General features: G+C 46.6%; 1 protein-coding gene across 3 annotated transcripts; it reads right to left on the bottom strand.

Annotated features, from left to right (window-relative positions):
• Positions 1–1,895: 1,895 nt before the first annotated feature.
• Positions 1,896–14,028, bottom strand: RFC5 (replication factor C subunit 5). 3 transcript variants are annotated; one of them, XM_081892493.1, is made up of 11 exons: positions 13,912–14,028; positions 12,545–12,609; positions 11,623–11,759; positions 9,576–9,655; positions 8,338–8,411; positions 7,580–7,739; positions 6,532–6,613; positions 4,945–5,074; positions 4,052–4,129; positions 2,859–2,913; positions 1,896–2,270 (listed from the first exon to the last, which is right to left on the bottom strand). In XM_081892493.1, the coding sequence occupies exons 1-11, from the start codon at positions 13,980–13,982 to the stop codon at positions 2,174–2,176; spliced, it is 1,029 nt and encodes a 342-aa protein (XP_081748619.1). In that variant the 5' UTR covers positions 13,983–14,028; the 3' UTR covers positions 1,896–2,173. The 3 variants fall into 3 exon arrangements, with proteins under 3 accessions (XP_081748619.1, XP_081748620.1, XP_081748618.1); XM_081892494.1 differs by having other exon boundaries at positions 11,623–11,754; positions 13,912–13,943; XM_081892492.1 differs by lacking the exon at positions 13,912–14,028 and adding an exon at positions 13,291–13,429.
• Positions 14,029–16,003: the final 1,975 nt, after the last annotated feature.

The following is a 16,003-nucleotide window of genomic DNA, read 5'->3' on the forward strand; positions in this document are numbered from 1 at the left end:
CAAATTATTTCAACCTGAGTTTGGAAGAAGGGATTGGATTCAAATCTCTGCTCAGTCGTGAAACATATTTGAACCATGGAGGCGGTGATGGCCAGCAACGCAGATGGCTTTGAAAGAGGATTAGACAAATTCACGAAGGTGGCTTATCAATGGCTTCTAGCCATGATGGCCTCCACAAGCATCCGCTTAGGCATTGTGAGAACAGGATGCTGGACGAGAAGGGCCAATGGCCTGATCCAGCCATCTCTTCCTGTGTTCTCAAGCTTACTGGCTGACCTGCTCTAATCACCCATCTCTCAGCCCAGGGTACCTCACAAGGCAGCTGTGAGGATAAAAGGGAGAGGCAGAACTGTTTATACTAGCTTGAGCTCCTTGGAGGAACGGTGGGACTTTAAAATGTAATAAATAAAAATAAATAAAAATGCTGGCTAGGGCTGATGGAGAGATGGAGCTTCTGGGGGCCACATGTTTATTGTCGCTGCTATACAATTTGCGCCAGCTGCTCCTAGCCCTGGATAAATTTTGAAAGGGCAAGAGGCCCAACAGGGTGGCAGGTCCCCCTAAAGATGCAGAGGTGTTAAAAGCTTCAGTTTGAGACACTATAATGGTGCAAGACGTTTTAAGGCATTGATATGGGCTTTATCCTCTCTAGCCTCTTTATGCGTGTGATGTGTTAGGCAGAGTCTTTGTCAAAGAGATCAGAGTTCTGGACGCTGGTTGGAAGTAGGTGGCTGGCTTAGGAGCTGCAGGCGAAAGCGGATCTCATTCATCTGGAAGCAGCGCTCCTTAATGCAACCACCTTCTAAGGCTAGTCTCATAGAAATGTCTCTTCCCACTCCTGTACACTACATAAATGTTGGACTGAAAGAGAGTTAATTTATCAAGATTTCTAGTGAACGTATTGTCGCGGGGAGAATAAATGAAACCAATTGGTTTCCACACCTAACTACAGCACAGAAAGTGTGGCTAGAGGCTGATGACCAGTCTAGAAATCAAGTCCTGTAAGGGAAGTGGTTGGAAGAGTGCAGCATGTTTAGCACAGAGATGACATTGTTAAATATCCAGAGAGCTGACATGGTGGAGCGGATCCTGCTCCCGGAACACACAAGAAGCCAGTGGGTGGCAGGGTTACTTTGGCTCCCAGCGCCTGGATTGCATCTCTCCTGCTGCTCAAGCCTCTCTGCAGCTTCTGCTGATGTATGTTAAAGCATGCCTGCTATTTGCAATTCACACAACTAGCAGCATGTTTGGCCTGGCATCGCCAGGAAGAAAAACTAGGTGAGGTTACTTATCACCCTGGATGTAGAACTGTATTCAACCAAGACACTTTGGCTAGGTGCTAATAAAATTGGGCTTTATTACAATACACACATACAAAAAACCCCACTATTGCATTTCAATAGGAGGAAGGCAACACTTCAAGAATCTCCTTTCAAGAGATGCTTTCAAGCAACTTAGGGGAACCTGTGGCCCTCTATATGGTACTGGACCCCGATTTCCCTTATTTCTGATTGTTTGCTGGGGCTGATGGCAGTTAAGTGGTCTGGAAGCATCCTGGGAGCTACTGGCTGCTGACACAGGCAGGTGTTTTCCTTTTTCCCGCACTCTGGAAGCCAAGGGTGCTCACCCTCTGTTCCTGCATGGCACCTTGCTGCACCCATCTAGACCTGGAGACCATGTTGAATAATCGCCCTCCTCTGCCCCAAAGCACATTTCTGTTTTATGAACTGTGGCAGGTGGGTGTGGCTACACACCTGTCAATCGCCTGATGTCGTTGTGACATCATATGATTGACTGGTGGGGTTGTCCTGCGTACTTGGCGAAAGTTTTCACTGGAAACCAGCTGCTAAAAGTGGGGGGGGGGGGAAGTCAGCCTTGCTCCAGGGAAGAAGAACCTGACTGCTCCTCTGTAGCCGCCTGAGTGCCTGTCTCACATTTGATGGCAGGTGAGGGGCAGGTGGGCATGGCTTCAAGGAATGGTGTTGCAAGGCCAAATCTGGCCTGCAGGGTTCCCCACCCCTGCCTTAAGGTGACCCTAAATTCTGAGGGAGCTCGGTAAAGAGCTGCCAAAAACGCCAATGGACAGCCAAACAGGAGTTCTGTCTTTTGGAGCTGCAGAAGCGGAAGTTGTAGGCCGGACAGCAGACGAGAAGCTGGAGAGAAGGGGGCTTTTCTAAGCCTCTGCTGTGATCAGGTCTCTGGTGACCTGGAAGGCACCAACAAGGGCCCCCAGCTGAATCTTCTCGCTTGTCCCTGCAGCCAGGCGGTGCCTGAAAAGGAAAGGATGGAGGATGAGTCTTCCTACCAGTCAGTTGTATTTTCAAAGCGGCAGACAGACGTACAAGAAAATAGCTGGATGCTAAAGCAGCTTTTGGTTGGAGGGGAAGCTGGTTAAGGACAAGCCTGTTAATAGCAGCTCACCCAGGACCTTGCCCATTCGTACCCCATATGAGCCTTCCACCCAGCAGACCAGGCAATCTTGGCTTTCATTACAGTGAGGAAGAGAGCATGCAGGGTTCTAGCCCTCATGGGGCAGGGAAAATATTTAACAAATGCAACTTTATCCCCGTCTTCCAGAAACTGCCCACAGCTAATGCTGCATGGTTATATATACCTCTTAAGTTTACAACTGGAAAACAGTTAATTGGTGCTTTAAGTTTAAGTGAGCTATGCCTATTTTACCCTAAAACACTTTATTAAAAAGAAAGAAAGGAACAGAGTTCTGGGCTTGGGGAAAATGAGTTTAGGGCTTTGAACACTAAGGGGAATGTATGCAATATTCTGGGTCACTGCTCAAGAGCAGCTATCCCCACCCCCGCCTGCCGGAGACAACGATTTTATGGTCCAGTAACACTCACTCAACATCCGCCATCTTGATCAGCAACTGGATTCGTACAGATGATGGGAAGTCAACTGTAGAGCAAAAGAAAAAGCCATCACTGACATTTTCCAAAAGGCAACAATCCCTGTTATTCTACCACAATGGTCGCGGAAGACATGCTTGTTGATTACAACCTTGCAAAGAAGCTTGCAAAAGTCACTAGCCTGCAAAGTTGTTCTCTAGCCTGCTGAGAGCCGGCAGAAGATGGCCATATTTCTGTGCTGGACTTGGAAGAATGGTGGCAGGGGGCTTCCCCCTCTAGGTGGCCTCTTGTTTTCTATGCTGAGTGTTCAGGTCCTCATCCATCACCCCATTCACTTGCCTGCAAGCTATTCTTTGTCACCTATAGCTACTAGGCTAGTGGTTAAACACAAGGCTGATTTATTGAGGATCATAATTTAAATCTCGCACAGGAGAATGCAGGCCTGTGAATATGGCTTTTGTTTGATTTCTTTCTCACTTTTTATATACCGCTTTTTTCTCCAAGGAGTTCAAGGTGGGTGTACATGTGTCTTCCCCACTTTGTATTTTACCCTCACAACAGCCCTGGGAGGTAGGCTAGGCTGAGAGGCAGTGACTGGCCCAAGGTCACTTAGTGAGCTTCAATGCATCAGTGGAGATTCGAACCCTGGTCTCCCAGCTCCTAGTCAAATACACTAACCCAGAGTTTTCCCAACTTTTCATGTTGGTGACATGCTTTTTAGACATGTATCATTTCATGACACAGTAATTCAGTTTTACTAGCAAACCAGAGGTTAAACCAACTCCTTTCCAGCCCTGGGAGAAGTGCAGGGAGCATTCACACAACACACCTACACACTGCAGCTGACACACTAATGTGTTGCGACACAGTTTAGAAAACTCTGTGAGCTTTGCACCACAAGGGTTCCAAGTTCTCATTTAAGACCACTTTGCTGGGAAAAGGTGCTACCTTCTTAAGGTCTCTGTCTGCTAAATGCTGGACCTGCACACACATGCAGAAACACAGACACAGGTGTCCCCCTTTTATCATGATCTACAGTGGCAATACCACAACAGAGCTACTGGGCACGCTCAGCAGACATGGTTTCAGAACTCTGAACCACTCGGCTTTCTTGGATCAGCCTCTCTGATCTGTGTCAGAACACAGAGAAAGCCTCCAACCCCCAAGCAGTTTTTTTCTTTTTTTACCTCTGTGGACAAACAAGTGGATTTCTGTCAGGATGTCCTGAAGCGCTAAACCCTTCAACGTTTTCAGCTCCATGATATCTGGGCAGAGTGTCAAGGTGAGGTACTGTCAGGGTAGGTGTCATCAACAAAGCAATAGCTCACCTGAAGCAGGTGAAGTTAACCCTTTATTCAAGGAAACAACACAGATCAGGTCTAGAGGTCTCAGCTACTCTTTCTAGGTCTTCCACCGATGAAGCATTTGTGAGGATTGAAAGTCCTTGCTTTCCCAGTGTCCACTAAGACTCCTCCTCTCCAGGGTCTTTCCCAAGGTCTTGGGCAGCGTCTGCACACAACTAACTTCTGCTCTGCCAGTTTCATTTCTCAGAGTTCTTTGAGACCAGAGGGGAGACGAGCTGCTTGCAGCAGGAGTGGGGAGGCCCTATGGCTTCTTCAGCAGCCTGCCTCCACTCTGCCTCTGCCACCCTCCACCTCAGCCTCAGAGTCTGAACTGCTCTCTGCCTCAGCTTCTCCCTGTTCACTAAACTCTGTTGCCTCTTCAGCTTCTAACATCTCCCAGTCTGCTGCTGCTTCTCCCTCTGATCTCTCATCGTCCCAATCCCCTGGCCCTCAGCCAGGGGGGTTCCCCGGCTGCTGTCTCTCACCACTCCTCTGCAACCTGCAAGTCCACGACGGGTACATTCTGTAGAACGGATGCAATTCCCTACCTGAATCCCTGCTTACTGAACTGGAGTGCCCACGGAAAACCCAGAACTGACAGCCCCCAAGGGGGGACCAGTTCAGCTGGAGAAGGAAAGGGCAGACAAACACAACAGCCGACATCAGGAATATAGGGCACCGTTTATGCCCAGTGCTTTGCAGGTGGATTTCCGCTTGGCATGGGGTTCAAAGGATACTGCGGTAGGCGGTGGTAAAATCTTGGTTCAGCATCCAATCAAGGATGTTGGCAATGTCAGACTTGAGCGGCTGGCCCGTGCAGGTGTAGACTGTCTCCTCGGTCACCTTTCCAAAGGCCATGGATGTGCTCTGGCAGGGAAAGAGAAGAGAAACCGTTGTGCAGCAAAGGAACAAAGGCATTGACACCAGCAACCAAAGCTGATTCAGCCTCTGCTTTAAGACAAGGGCAGGGGAAGCTGTGGCCCTCCAGAAGCTTCTGCACTCCAGTTCCCACCATTCCTGAACACTGACGGCTAAGGAGAAACTGCTGGATCAGGCCAATGGCCCATCTAGTCCAGCATCCTGTTCTCAGGGTAGCCAACCAGATGCCTGTGGGAAACTGGCAAGCAGGATTCGAACACAAGAGGCTGCTCCCCTCCTGGGGCTTCCAGCAACTGGTGTTGAGAATCATTTACTGCCTCCAAGTATGGAGGTGTGTTTGCCACACTCTCTTAGGTGGGCTAGTGAATCTGTGTCAATACAAAATGCTGTTAAGAATTAGGAGGAATCTGGCAACTCCAGTTGAGAGGGAGGGAAGGAGGGAGGGAGAGAGCTAGATGCTTCTTGGGAGGGTGGGGAGAGGCACCAACTGGGAGCTGCATCCAAGGGGTGAAGGAGAAAGCAGGCGGCTGCAGATGAAGTCATGGCTCTAAAAAGAAACAATGAGCCTCTACTACAGGCTGCTACAAAACAGAAGAGGCTGCTGCAAAGATGCAGGGGGGTTGCAGGGCAGGCACTGAGCTGCAAACCCTCAGGCCCATTTTCACCTTTCGCTGACTCCTCTTCACATATTGTCACAGGGCAGTGTATTTTGAATTCAGAGAGCCATATACTATTTCCAGAGAGAGTACAATGCATTTGCTGTTGTGCATGGACACACACACACACACACACGTGCCGGTTTCAGAAGCTACCGTATACTGAGAAAAATCACTGGTCTATCTAGTTCACTTTTGTCTACACTGACTGGCAGTGGTTCTCCATGGTTTCAGAAAGGACCTTCTCCCAGCCCAAGCTGGAGATGCTTAAAGCAGATGACTGCTACCGAGCTATGGCCGTTCCCATAAAAGAATACAAATAAACCAAAGTTTCTAGTCCTCATGGTTCCAAATAAAGGATTGAATTAAGTAGGAACATAGAAAACTCTTATAACCAGCCATAACATTGCTTCAAGCTCAGTATCATCTCCATTGACTGCTAGCTGCTCTGCAGGCTTTTCAGACATGGAGTCTTTCCCAGTCTAAACCTGGAGAGGCCACACACTGAACCTGGGACCTTTTGCATGGAAAGCAGGTGCTCTACCAATAAGCGAAGGTCCTCCACCTCCAAATTCCATTGCTGGGGACAAACAATAGGAGGGGGACGCACAGCACAGCTGTTGTCTTCACACCCTGCTTTGGCCTTCCCAGAAGCAACTGTCTGGCCACAGGGTGAAAACACACCAGGAGTTGGCAAACCTTTGGCTTGATCCAGCAGGACTCATTCTTCTGAGAGCAGGGAACTGATCTGATGGCTGGCTGTTTACAGAAAGCCGAAGCCATACGTACCTGTAAGATGTTCAGAGACCTGCGCATATCGCCATTGGAAAGCGTCACCAGGGCTTTCATCCCATCATCGCTTACATCAACTCTGAAAGACAAAAAAAAAAGGACAGAATAAATCAGGGGGAAAGGAACCTTTTCCAGCCTGAGGGCCGCAATGCTTTCTGGGCAACCTTCTGAGGGCCACATGCTGGTGGTGGGCAGGGCCAAATGCAGAAGGAGCAAGCAATGTAGTGGGAGAGCTGAAAAAAATGCCAAGGTATTTCACTTCTGGCAACCAAGGAACCCCTTCGGTTTCAGATAGTAGATGAGTCTAAAAAGCATGGGACAGAAATTTTCACTGCCCTCTAGTGGCTATTACTCATTTACCATAAGTAATGCATTTAGCGTTAACTCCAAGGAGGCTTAGCTAAGAGGCTTAGTTTGGTCACAATCGACTATACATCTCCAGAGTTAATGCTAAATGAATTACTTCTGGTAAATGAGACACCATGGTGGCCAGAGGGTCATGAAAATTTGTGTCCCAGGCTTTTTAGACTCGCCTACCCATGTACTATCTGAAACCAAAGTGGCACATTGGTTGCCAGATGTACTTTTCCCCAAGCCCACCAATGTGTATTGTACCTTTGTACAGAAGGCTAATTTCTACAAACACACCAGCTGGCCAAACGAGAGGCATTATCAAGAGTTCAAGGACACATTCCAGACAGGCAAAAACTCTCAAGGAGGGTGTGGAGCAGGGCTGGGAAGGGGCATGGCTGCAGAGGCAGGTATGGTCGGCAGGGTGTGTGTGTGTGTGTGTGTGTGTGTGTGTGTGTGTGTAGTCTCAAGGGTCAGAGAAGAAAAGGACTTTCTGGTCCCCTCCAACCTTGCAGTTCCTCAAAACTCAATCAATACACAGGAGATATGGGAGCTGTAATCAAGTACTCTAGGGCTGATGTTCCCAACGCTAGATCGACTGTTCCAATGTTTGCACAAATCGGAGGAAGACGGTTGCCAGGCGCAGTCAAAGGGGAAGAGCCACGATGCCCCCCAGCTGCGCTTTTTTACTCACCCCTCCTCCTCGATGACGTGCTGCAGCCGAGGAACCATGAGCTCAGGAGTCAGGGGCCCAAAGCGGAATCTGGTGCACCTGGACTGCAGGGCTGGGATGATCTTGGAGAGGTAGTTGCAGATTAGGCAAAACCTGGTGTTCTCGGTGAACTTCTCTATCACTGGAGAGGTGGCGCAAAGGATTGGGAAGAGAGATGAGCTCATGTGAGGCTGAAGCAGGGACAGAGGCCTACTGAATGCAGTTAAGGCTGAGAACTTAGGAAGCTGCCTTACACCAAAGTCAGACCACTGGTCCATCTAGCTCAGTACTGTCTACACGGACTGGCAGTGGCTCTCCAGGGTTCAAGATTGGATGTTTCCAGCCCTACCTGGAGACACCATTGGGGACTGAACCTGGGACCTTCTGCATGCAAAGGATGCTCTACTGCCCTTCCCCTTTGCTGCTTAGTTGCGATTTCCATCATTCTTGACTGCTGGTCGTGGCAACTGGGGCAGACAGGAGTTGGCATACAACTTCTGGAGGGTCGCAGGTTCCTCATCCCTCTCCCTCCAACCGGCTTGTTTGCATGTTACACTGAACACAGGTGCTCCACGTTTAGGAGAACCCTACACTACTGGCAGAGGCTCTTCAAGGGGCCAAGCAGGAGCCTCTCTCAGTGCAACCTCGAGATGCTGCAGATACAGCCTTAGGAACTGCTACCCTCGTGAGCTCGCTGTACCTGCAACACTATTACTCCCCCCAGCACAAGGTAAACTTACCACGCCTGAGGGCATTCTGGGCATCCTGCGTCATGGCATCTGCTTCATCCAGAATCACCAGCTTAAAGCCTTTCCTAGCAGGAGGGCAGGAGAAGATGACTGACATTTGACACAGAACTTCAAGCAAACCACAAAGACACAGATGCAACCCGTCTTCAAGAAACAAAGGCGGAGTCGAGCCTGGCAAAGAGGTTTTTCTATGGATACACCTCAGCTTTCAAGCAACATCTTTTGAACAGCCCTGGCTAAACCTTCAGAAGGCGACTGGGACAATGACTCCAGGCTACGGTTGAAAGTGACGAGCTTAAGTTAAAAAACACGGCACAGGGTATGCAAAATGTCGCCTTTCAGAATCTTTCTGTGACAGACCTGGAGACCAAAGACTCAGGTTGGGGTCTAAGACAGGAGGGACCAACATGGTGTTTCACAGATCTTCGTGGACTACAAATCCCATCATCCCTGGCCACGGACCAAGACGACTAAGACTGATGGATGTTGTAGTCCAGCAAGCAACGCAGAGCATCACATTGGTTGCCCTGGCCTTGAAGATTAGCCCAGGAGTAGCCAATCTAGTTCCCTCCAGATGCTGCTTAACTCCAGTTCCCATCAGCCCCAGTCAGCATAGCTAATGCTCAAGGATGGCCAGACTGGAAACATCTGGATGGCACCACGTTGGCGACCACTGGATTAGCTTATTCGAGTCTTTTCAGGGCAAGGAATGGGTTTTTCTACTTTGCTGTTATAATTGAAAGATGAACTAGAGCCCTTTTAAGAAGTATTCTCTGTATTGGGTTATACAACCATGCTTCAACTTTCTTTGTAAAAGTTCACATTAATGTTATTTCTATCAACTGCGCAAGTAATTTTTACGTGGTATTAGGGAGGGAGGGGCTTATTATGAAGCCTGGTCTGTCCCGGTTTTAAGATGGGACAGGGCTAAGCTTTTGAATGGAAAATCCTTAAAAACCAGTCTGGAAGCACCCAGTTAAAAGCATTACTTACAAAGTGGTCTGAGTATGTTTTTCTGTTCAGTTCCACCAGGAAGCAACAGAACGCCAACCCACATCACTCCCAGGGGCACCTATTCTATGTTCAATTGAAGCGCATGGTGGCAAGGAGCCCTATGTGCTGGCTGTTAAGGTTGTGGGTGGATCGACCACACTATTTCAAAAGGGTTTTTTTTTGGGGGGGGGGGAAGAGAACTTTCAGGAAGGGCTCGGAGAGTCCTGGGCACTTACTTAAAGATGCTCCTCGTGCTGGCAAAGTTCAGGATAGGCCCTCGGACAATGTCAATTCCCCTGTCGTCTGAAGCATTGAGCTGAAAAGCGAGGAAAGTGGGATTTAGCAAACTAGAAGTAAGGATACAGGGAGGAGGCGGGCAGGAGGAGGCTGTTTTATTATCATATCAAAACAATTAAATAGATGTGAGCACCATATAGACGCCATTGAAACTAACTGCTAAACAGCAGGGCTCTCGTCCAATTAACGAAATCTTTGCGGATTTAAAATCATATGGGCGTTAGTCAACTGGTTTGTAGGCAAGAAAAAAACAACAGTGGTTCTAAAGCAAAAAACAACAACCCATCATTTGTTTTCAGATGATGCAGGTATGCAGCAATTCTTTCATGGAGAGTGGGTGACATTTCTGTTTTTGCATTTTAGTTCAGGGTATCCCAATGTGGTCTGTATTGACCGCCTCACCCCCAACCCAGGATTAATGGGAAGGTGTAGGTGGGTGAATAAAGACCGGGGGCGGTGGCGTGTCAAAAAGGGCCTGGGGACAGAGAGGAGTTTGTAAGGTACAGTGTGAGAAATATAATTAGGAGCTATGAGTCTCAGAAATAAAGGGCATGTCCCTCCCTTGCCACCAAGAAACTTCCATATCTAATAATTCCACAATTCAATAGTATTCTCAGAACATGCTGTTTTATTGTTCTTCCTCCTTCTTTTTCACATTTTGTGATTCTTAGTAATGATGACTGATGATTAATAAATGTTTTTAATATATATAGATATATATTTCTTGACTTTATTGCATTTACATTCCTAAGAATTTTGGCTGGGGTCAATGACAACTTTATAAACTCATCAAAGGGTCAATGAACTCAGATGTTTGGGAAACCCGGTTTCAGTTAAGGAAAGTGCTATTTTAAAATCAGTTAATTAGTGCAGCTCTGCTATAAAGGACTTCCTCTTGCCAGAAAAGATGGAGAGATTTGACCTGTTTCTTCTCTTACACTCTCCTATCCTGTAGTTCAGATACAAGTATTTTAAAAAAATTATTTCAACAATGTATATACCACAGTATGTTGTCAGCACTCCTATTTCCTTTTTACCAAAATGTACAGTGGTACCTTGGTTGTCGAATGGTTTGGCTCCCGAACGCCGCAAACCTGGAAGTGAATGTTCTGGTTTACGAATGTTTTTCAGAAGCAGAATGTCCGACGCGGCTTCTAACTGAATGCAGAAAGCTCCTGCAGCCAATCGGAAGCTGTGCCTTGGTTTTCGAATGGTTCCAGGAGCTGAACGGATTCTCAGAATGGATTAAGTTTGACAACCAAGGTACCACTGTATATTCTCCCTGCCTATAAAATATTGCACAAGCTACTTATGAATTTCTGAGAGGCATCTGCTTGGCCACTGTGGGATGTACGATATTGGATTTGATGAACTGATCCAGCAGGGCTTATCCTATGATCACATATCTGCAGAAGCTTGCTAGAATAAAACTCTGTAAAGCCAACACTCTTTTTTAAAGAAAAGAAGACTCTTGCTCCCAGGTCACACAGAGCTTTAAGTCAAAACCAGCACTATGCCTAGAGCTCAGAGACAAACAGGCACCTAGTTAAGCTGGTCCAAGAGCTTAAGTTATCCCACCACCTCTCCCATGTAGGTTTCTCATTATAAACTCTGACTTTCCATCCCATTTTCTATGACAGGAATGTCAGCAGCATACCTTACAGCAGTGCTTTTTTCCTGGGGGGGATGCAGGGGATACGCATACCCCTAAACATTTTGTGAATCTAGGTTTGGCTTCCCTGAGGGGCAGTATTTCAATATGAGTAGGAAAATGAGAGTACCCCTAAACATTTTTTTAAAAGAAAAAGCACTGCCTTACAGGTTTGTTGGAAGATGAGCAACAAAGAAAAGTATTGTCACTCCTGAGTAGTGGGATAGGGCAGGCTAACAAAATATAAATCGTGCAGCGTGATTTCTTCACTTCCTCTGCACAGAGAATGGGCACAAGAGTCTAGAGAAGATGATGAGCTCTTTTGGTTACCTTACCTCGAGGACCATTGAGCCAAATGCTTTGTCTTTGTAAAGCTGTTTAGCACAGGCCAAAATGGTGGAAGTCTTGCCAGTCCCTGGAGGTCCATAGAGAAGGAGATGAGGCAGTCGATCTTCACTGATGAACTTCTGAACTGGTAGGAGAGGTGAAAGGACATTTCTGACGCTCAAGGTAACAATTTAAGAATTTAATTTTTACAAGTTGATAGGCATGACACAAAAGGCAAAAGGGATGGAGGGAAGAAATAAGCAGGTTCCAACCTTTAAACCAAGTTAAAATTACCAAACGGCCAGGTGGTGAAAGGCCAAACAGCTGTTGGTCCAAGTCACTCCACCCTCCCTCCTTTTGGCTGTGAGAGCAAAAGCTTCTGCTTGTTTTATTTTATTAATGAAGCTTGTTGCAATCTAAACTGTGGTTGTACTTTAACTGCAACTTGTTTGAAATAAACGAAGTTCAAACCATGTGTTATCAAGCTGACTTGTTCAAACGATTAATCTCTGAGATTAATCAATGATTAATCTGAAATGGGTAAGTCTGATCTCTTGGTGGCCATGCCAAAGGATGAGACGCTTGCAAATGCTCATTCCTGTCACAATAAACTGTGGTTTGTTGTGATGTCCAAAGGCAACAACTGCATTTGTCAATGCACTGCAAATAAGGAATACAGATATTACATGCTTTTTCACAGCTCATGACCCTTCATCTATGCCATATAGTCCTCTTCCTTTCTTGTCATCACACTTGTTGTTATCACAAGGTCTATCACAAGCTAAACAGCCCTTCCTTACTTTGGTACTTTTCGAGACAGCTTGACTTGGGGAGGCTCACTATCAGGAAAACCTGCTTTAAGAAGAAACTATGTGTTTCCCAAAGGCTTTGAGGTGATAAATAAAAGTACTGGAAGTATGTGATACTTACTGGTACTCAGAATGTCCTGATGAGAAATCAGATCACTCAGCGTCTGAGGTCGGTATTTTTCTACCCTGTCAGTAAAATACAGAATGCAGATGAAATCCTGTCTACATGTGGTGTAGGCTTGATCTACACATACAGGAGAACATGAGAAGGGATTTGCTGGATCAGACCAAAGGCTTATCTAGTTCAGCATCCTGTTCTCACAGTGGCCAGATAGAGGTGCCCATGGGAAGCCCCCAAGGGCAACAACTCTCCCTACAACTAGTGATTCCCAGCAAATGGAATTCAGGGGCTTACTGCCTCTAACTGTGGCCTTGCCAGAATGAAGGGGCCACAGACTGATAGAGTCCAGGACTGCTCAACTTTGGATTTCAAGTTAAGTTTGGAGGTGAGGGTTGTCTACATTGGGTGGGTGGCGATAGAAATCTTATAAGACGCACACACACAAAACAGACATGGGAAACCTGTGGGCTCCCAGGTGTGGCTGGGCTCTCATCAGTCCCAGGCTGCATGGACAATCGTCAGGAATGATGGGAGTTCTAGTCCAATCACATCCAGAGGGCCAAAGGTACCCCATACCTGACAACGAGAATTGCCTAAGAGCTCAAAGGCTGCCTTGCTTGCTTACCACTTTCTAATCACCCCAGCAGAGAATGGCCCTGCACAGACCTCCCAAACAAGAATCCCCACCCCAGACGCTTACCGCCATATCAAAATGGGTCATTTTATTCCTTGAGGCTGGCATTTACCCCCTCATTCTTTGGCACTGCACATATGCCTTTACTACCTTTCGACAGAAGATCCCAAGTGTGGGACCGAAACGAATCCTCCAATATATGGCTGGAGTTATTATGTATTCACACAACACAGGAATACACTTTTTTATTCTTGTTGTTATTATGACCATCACCAGGAAGAGGGGGTGGTGGAAAGAGAGCACCCTGCATTACTGTCAACTCTTCCCTTTTCTTGCGAGGAATCCTATTCGGAATAAGGGAATTTCCCTTAAAAAAATTTTCCCTTAAAAAAAAGGGAAACGTTGACAGCTATGGCACCGTGCTCATTGCTTCCGAGCTCCGTGGATGAAGATGCAGCGGAACGAATGAAGAGAACAGCAAGGTGAGCGAGGAGAACACTCTGCACATGCTCTGGGACACTCTCGGCATGATTTACACAGAACACCCCCAAGGGAAAAATCCTAGCTTGGGAAACAGGTTCCGGAGCGGAGTCCTGGCGCAGAATATAAGCCCCCTGCCCTCCGGAAAAGAAACTGTGGGAGTGGGAGGGGGAACTAATGGCCCCCATCACGCAGTCTCCTAGCAACAACAGCACACTCCCCGCCCGCCCTTCATCGATTGATAGCGCTATACCAAGGCAAGTTCGCGTTCCTCCCGGCCACCGTCCTCCCCGCAGGCGCCGCCGCCGCCGCCGCGCGCTCCATGCCGAACCTTCGCGCCGCTTCACTTCGCCGGCGCCAAAGCGGCCCAACCTCGCCTCTCGCGAGATGTGTAATTTAAAACGAACAGCAGCAGCAGCACGCGAGACTTCCGCGCCGAGGTATCTGCGGCTACGGCTGCCGGGCTGCCTCCCTCCCTCCCTCCCTCCGTGTTGCTAAGGCGCCTCTGCTGCTTCTGGTAACTAAGGGGCGGGGCCTTGCTGCAACCTCGCGGGGAGAGAGAGAGAGCGAGCAGGCGCCTCCCAGCGAAAACTCCTCTCCCATCTCTGTGGCTCTTCTGAGGCTGCTTCACGGATGGGCACCTTGCCCATCTCCACCCCCTCCCCGCGATTCACACGCGCACGTGTCTCTCCCCCCCCAAGCATTTATAATTCCTGGTTAATACATCTGCTTTTTGTCCAGTTTTTGTGTGTTTGGCACCATTAAGAGTGGATGCAGCTATATTTATTTTGAAAAACCTGGCAAGCTAGCAAAAAACGACAACCCACTCTTCTAAACATCATCTCTTGCTTCGTTTTGTTTTTGTGTGTTTGGCACAATAAGTATAGTGAAGGACATTTTATTGGTAATTACTTATTTTTTAAAAAAATGGTGGGGGTGGGGAGTAGCTACCACAAATGCTGTGAAAAGTCATCTGCCTTGTTCTGGTTTTGTGCTTCGCGGCGAATTTAATGGTAAATAATTTATCTCGAGAGCTGGGTCTTTGGGAATCGTGCTTTAATTTTCCCCTCCCTTTTCCTATTACTGAAGATTAATAACGCCCAGCCACACGCCAATGTTTGTTTGTTTTAACATATAGGGACCATAATTTTATTCAGGAATATGTTTTGTTTGGTGCTTGATTGTTGTTACAACTCTTAAGACCTGGATAATATTTTAATTCTACCCCCCTGTCCCCAGTTACTCAACATTGATAAAACACACACGCACCAATGATTCCCCCCCCTTTAATATAGGAACATCACCTTTATTTAATAACAAAAAAGGTACTATCTTTTAATCATCCTGTTTTACCTATTTTCACCCCATTTCTCTCTCTCCCTCCCCCCCATGTAAAGAAGCTACTACAAATGCTATTAACATTACCCGATTTGTTTTGATTTTGCATTTTGACAATATGATGATAAATGTATCTCTTAAGATCTGGGCTTTGGAACAATGCTTTAATCCCCCCCCCCCATTACTCAAGAATAATAAAACACATACCCTCTCATTATTTTTTAGATATATGAATGTTTCCAGGCGACCTGTTTATCTGAATTTTCATTCTTTTACCTATTTTATCTCATTCATCCTTTTTTATTGTTTAAAGGTACTATTAAAATGATCTGCTGTTTTCTGTTTTTCTGTCACACAACTTAATGGTAAACATATCTCTTAGGTCTGGGTTTTGGCAGAATGCTTTAATTTTTGCCTTCTCCCTAATACTCAAGATTAAATTGTAAGGCATATACATACCCCAATTATTTTTTACAATATAGAAAAATTAATTTTATTTCAGGATGTAAGGGGGCTTCCTGGTGACTTGGTTACTAAGTATTCTTCGTGATTTTTTTGAAGTTAGATTAGACAACACTGGCTAATTAGTGAGCCTTGATTCTGATTTGTTTGTGGGGAGGTTATATGACGTTTCGCTTATCGCAAAAAGTTTTATCTTTAGTGGAGAGGATTTGTTGCCCAAGAACTCCCAAACAATTATAATTGCAGAACTGGAATTTACTTGTACAGAATGTGATTGAATCCCATCCAAAAATAGGTTCAGAAAAGGGCAACCAAGATGATCAAAGGGATGGAGCAACTCCCTTATGAGGAAAGATTGCAGTGTTTGGCACTTGCTAGTTTAGTGAGAAATAACGAGTAGCAGGTGACATGATGGAAGTTTATCTATGCAGAAAGTGGATAGTGAAAACTTTCTCTCTTTCATAACACAAGAACTGACAGGCATTCCAAATAAACTGAATGTTGGAAGATACAAGAAAGTACTTCTTCATGCAGCACATAGTTAA

The sequence above is a fragment of the Podarcis melisellensis genome, assembly GCF_964234715.1.
Source record: "Podarcis melisellensis genome assembly, chromosome: 16".
NCBI lineage: Eukaryota > Metazoa > Chordata > Lepidosauria > Squamata > Lacertidae > Podarcis > Podarcis melisellensis.

Coding starts and splice junctions, on each gene's coding strand:
- RFC5 (XM_081892493.1), bottom strand. CDS start 13,982: ATGGAGCGCGCGGCGGCGGCGGCGGCGCCTGCGGGGAGGACGGTGGCC. Junction 12,610..13,911: donor AGGAACGCGAACTTGCCTTG/GTATAGCGCTAT, acceptor TTTTACTGACAG/GGTAGAAAAATACCGACCTC. Junction 2,914..4,051: donor CCACTTGTTTGTCCACAGAG/GTAAAAAAAGAA, acceptor TTTGCTCTACAG/TTGACTTCCCATCATCTGTA.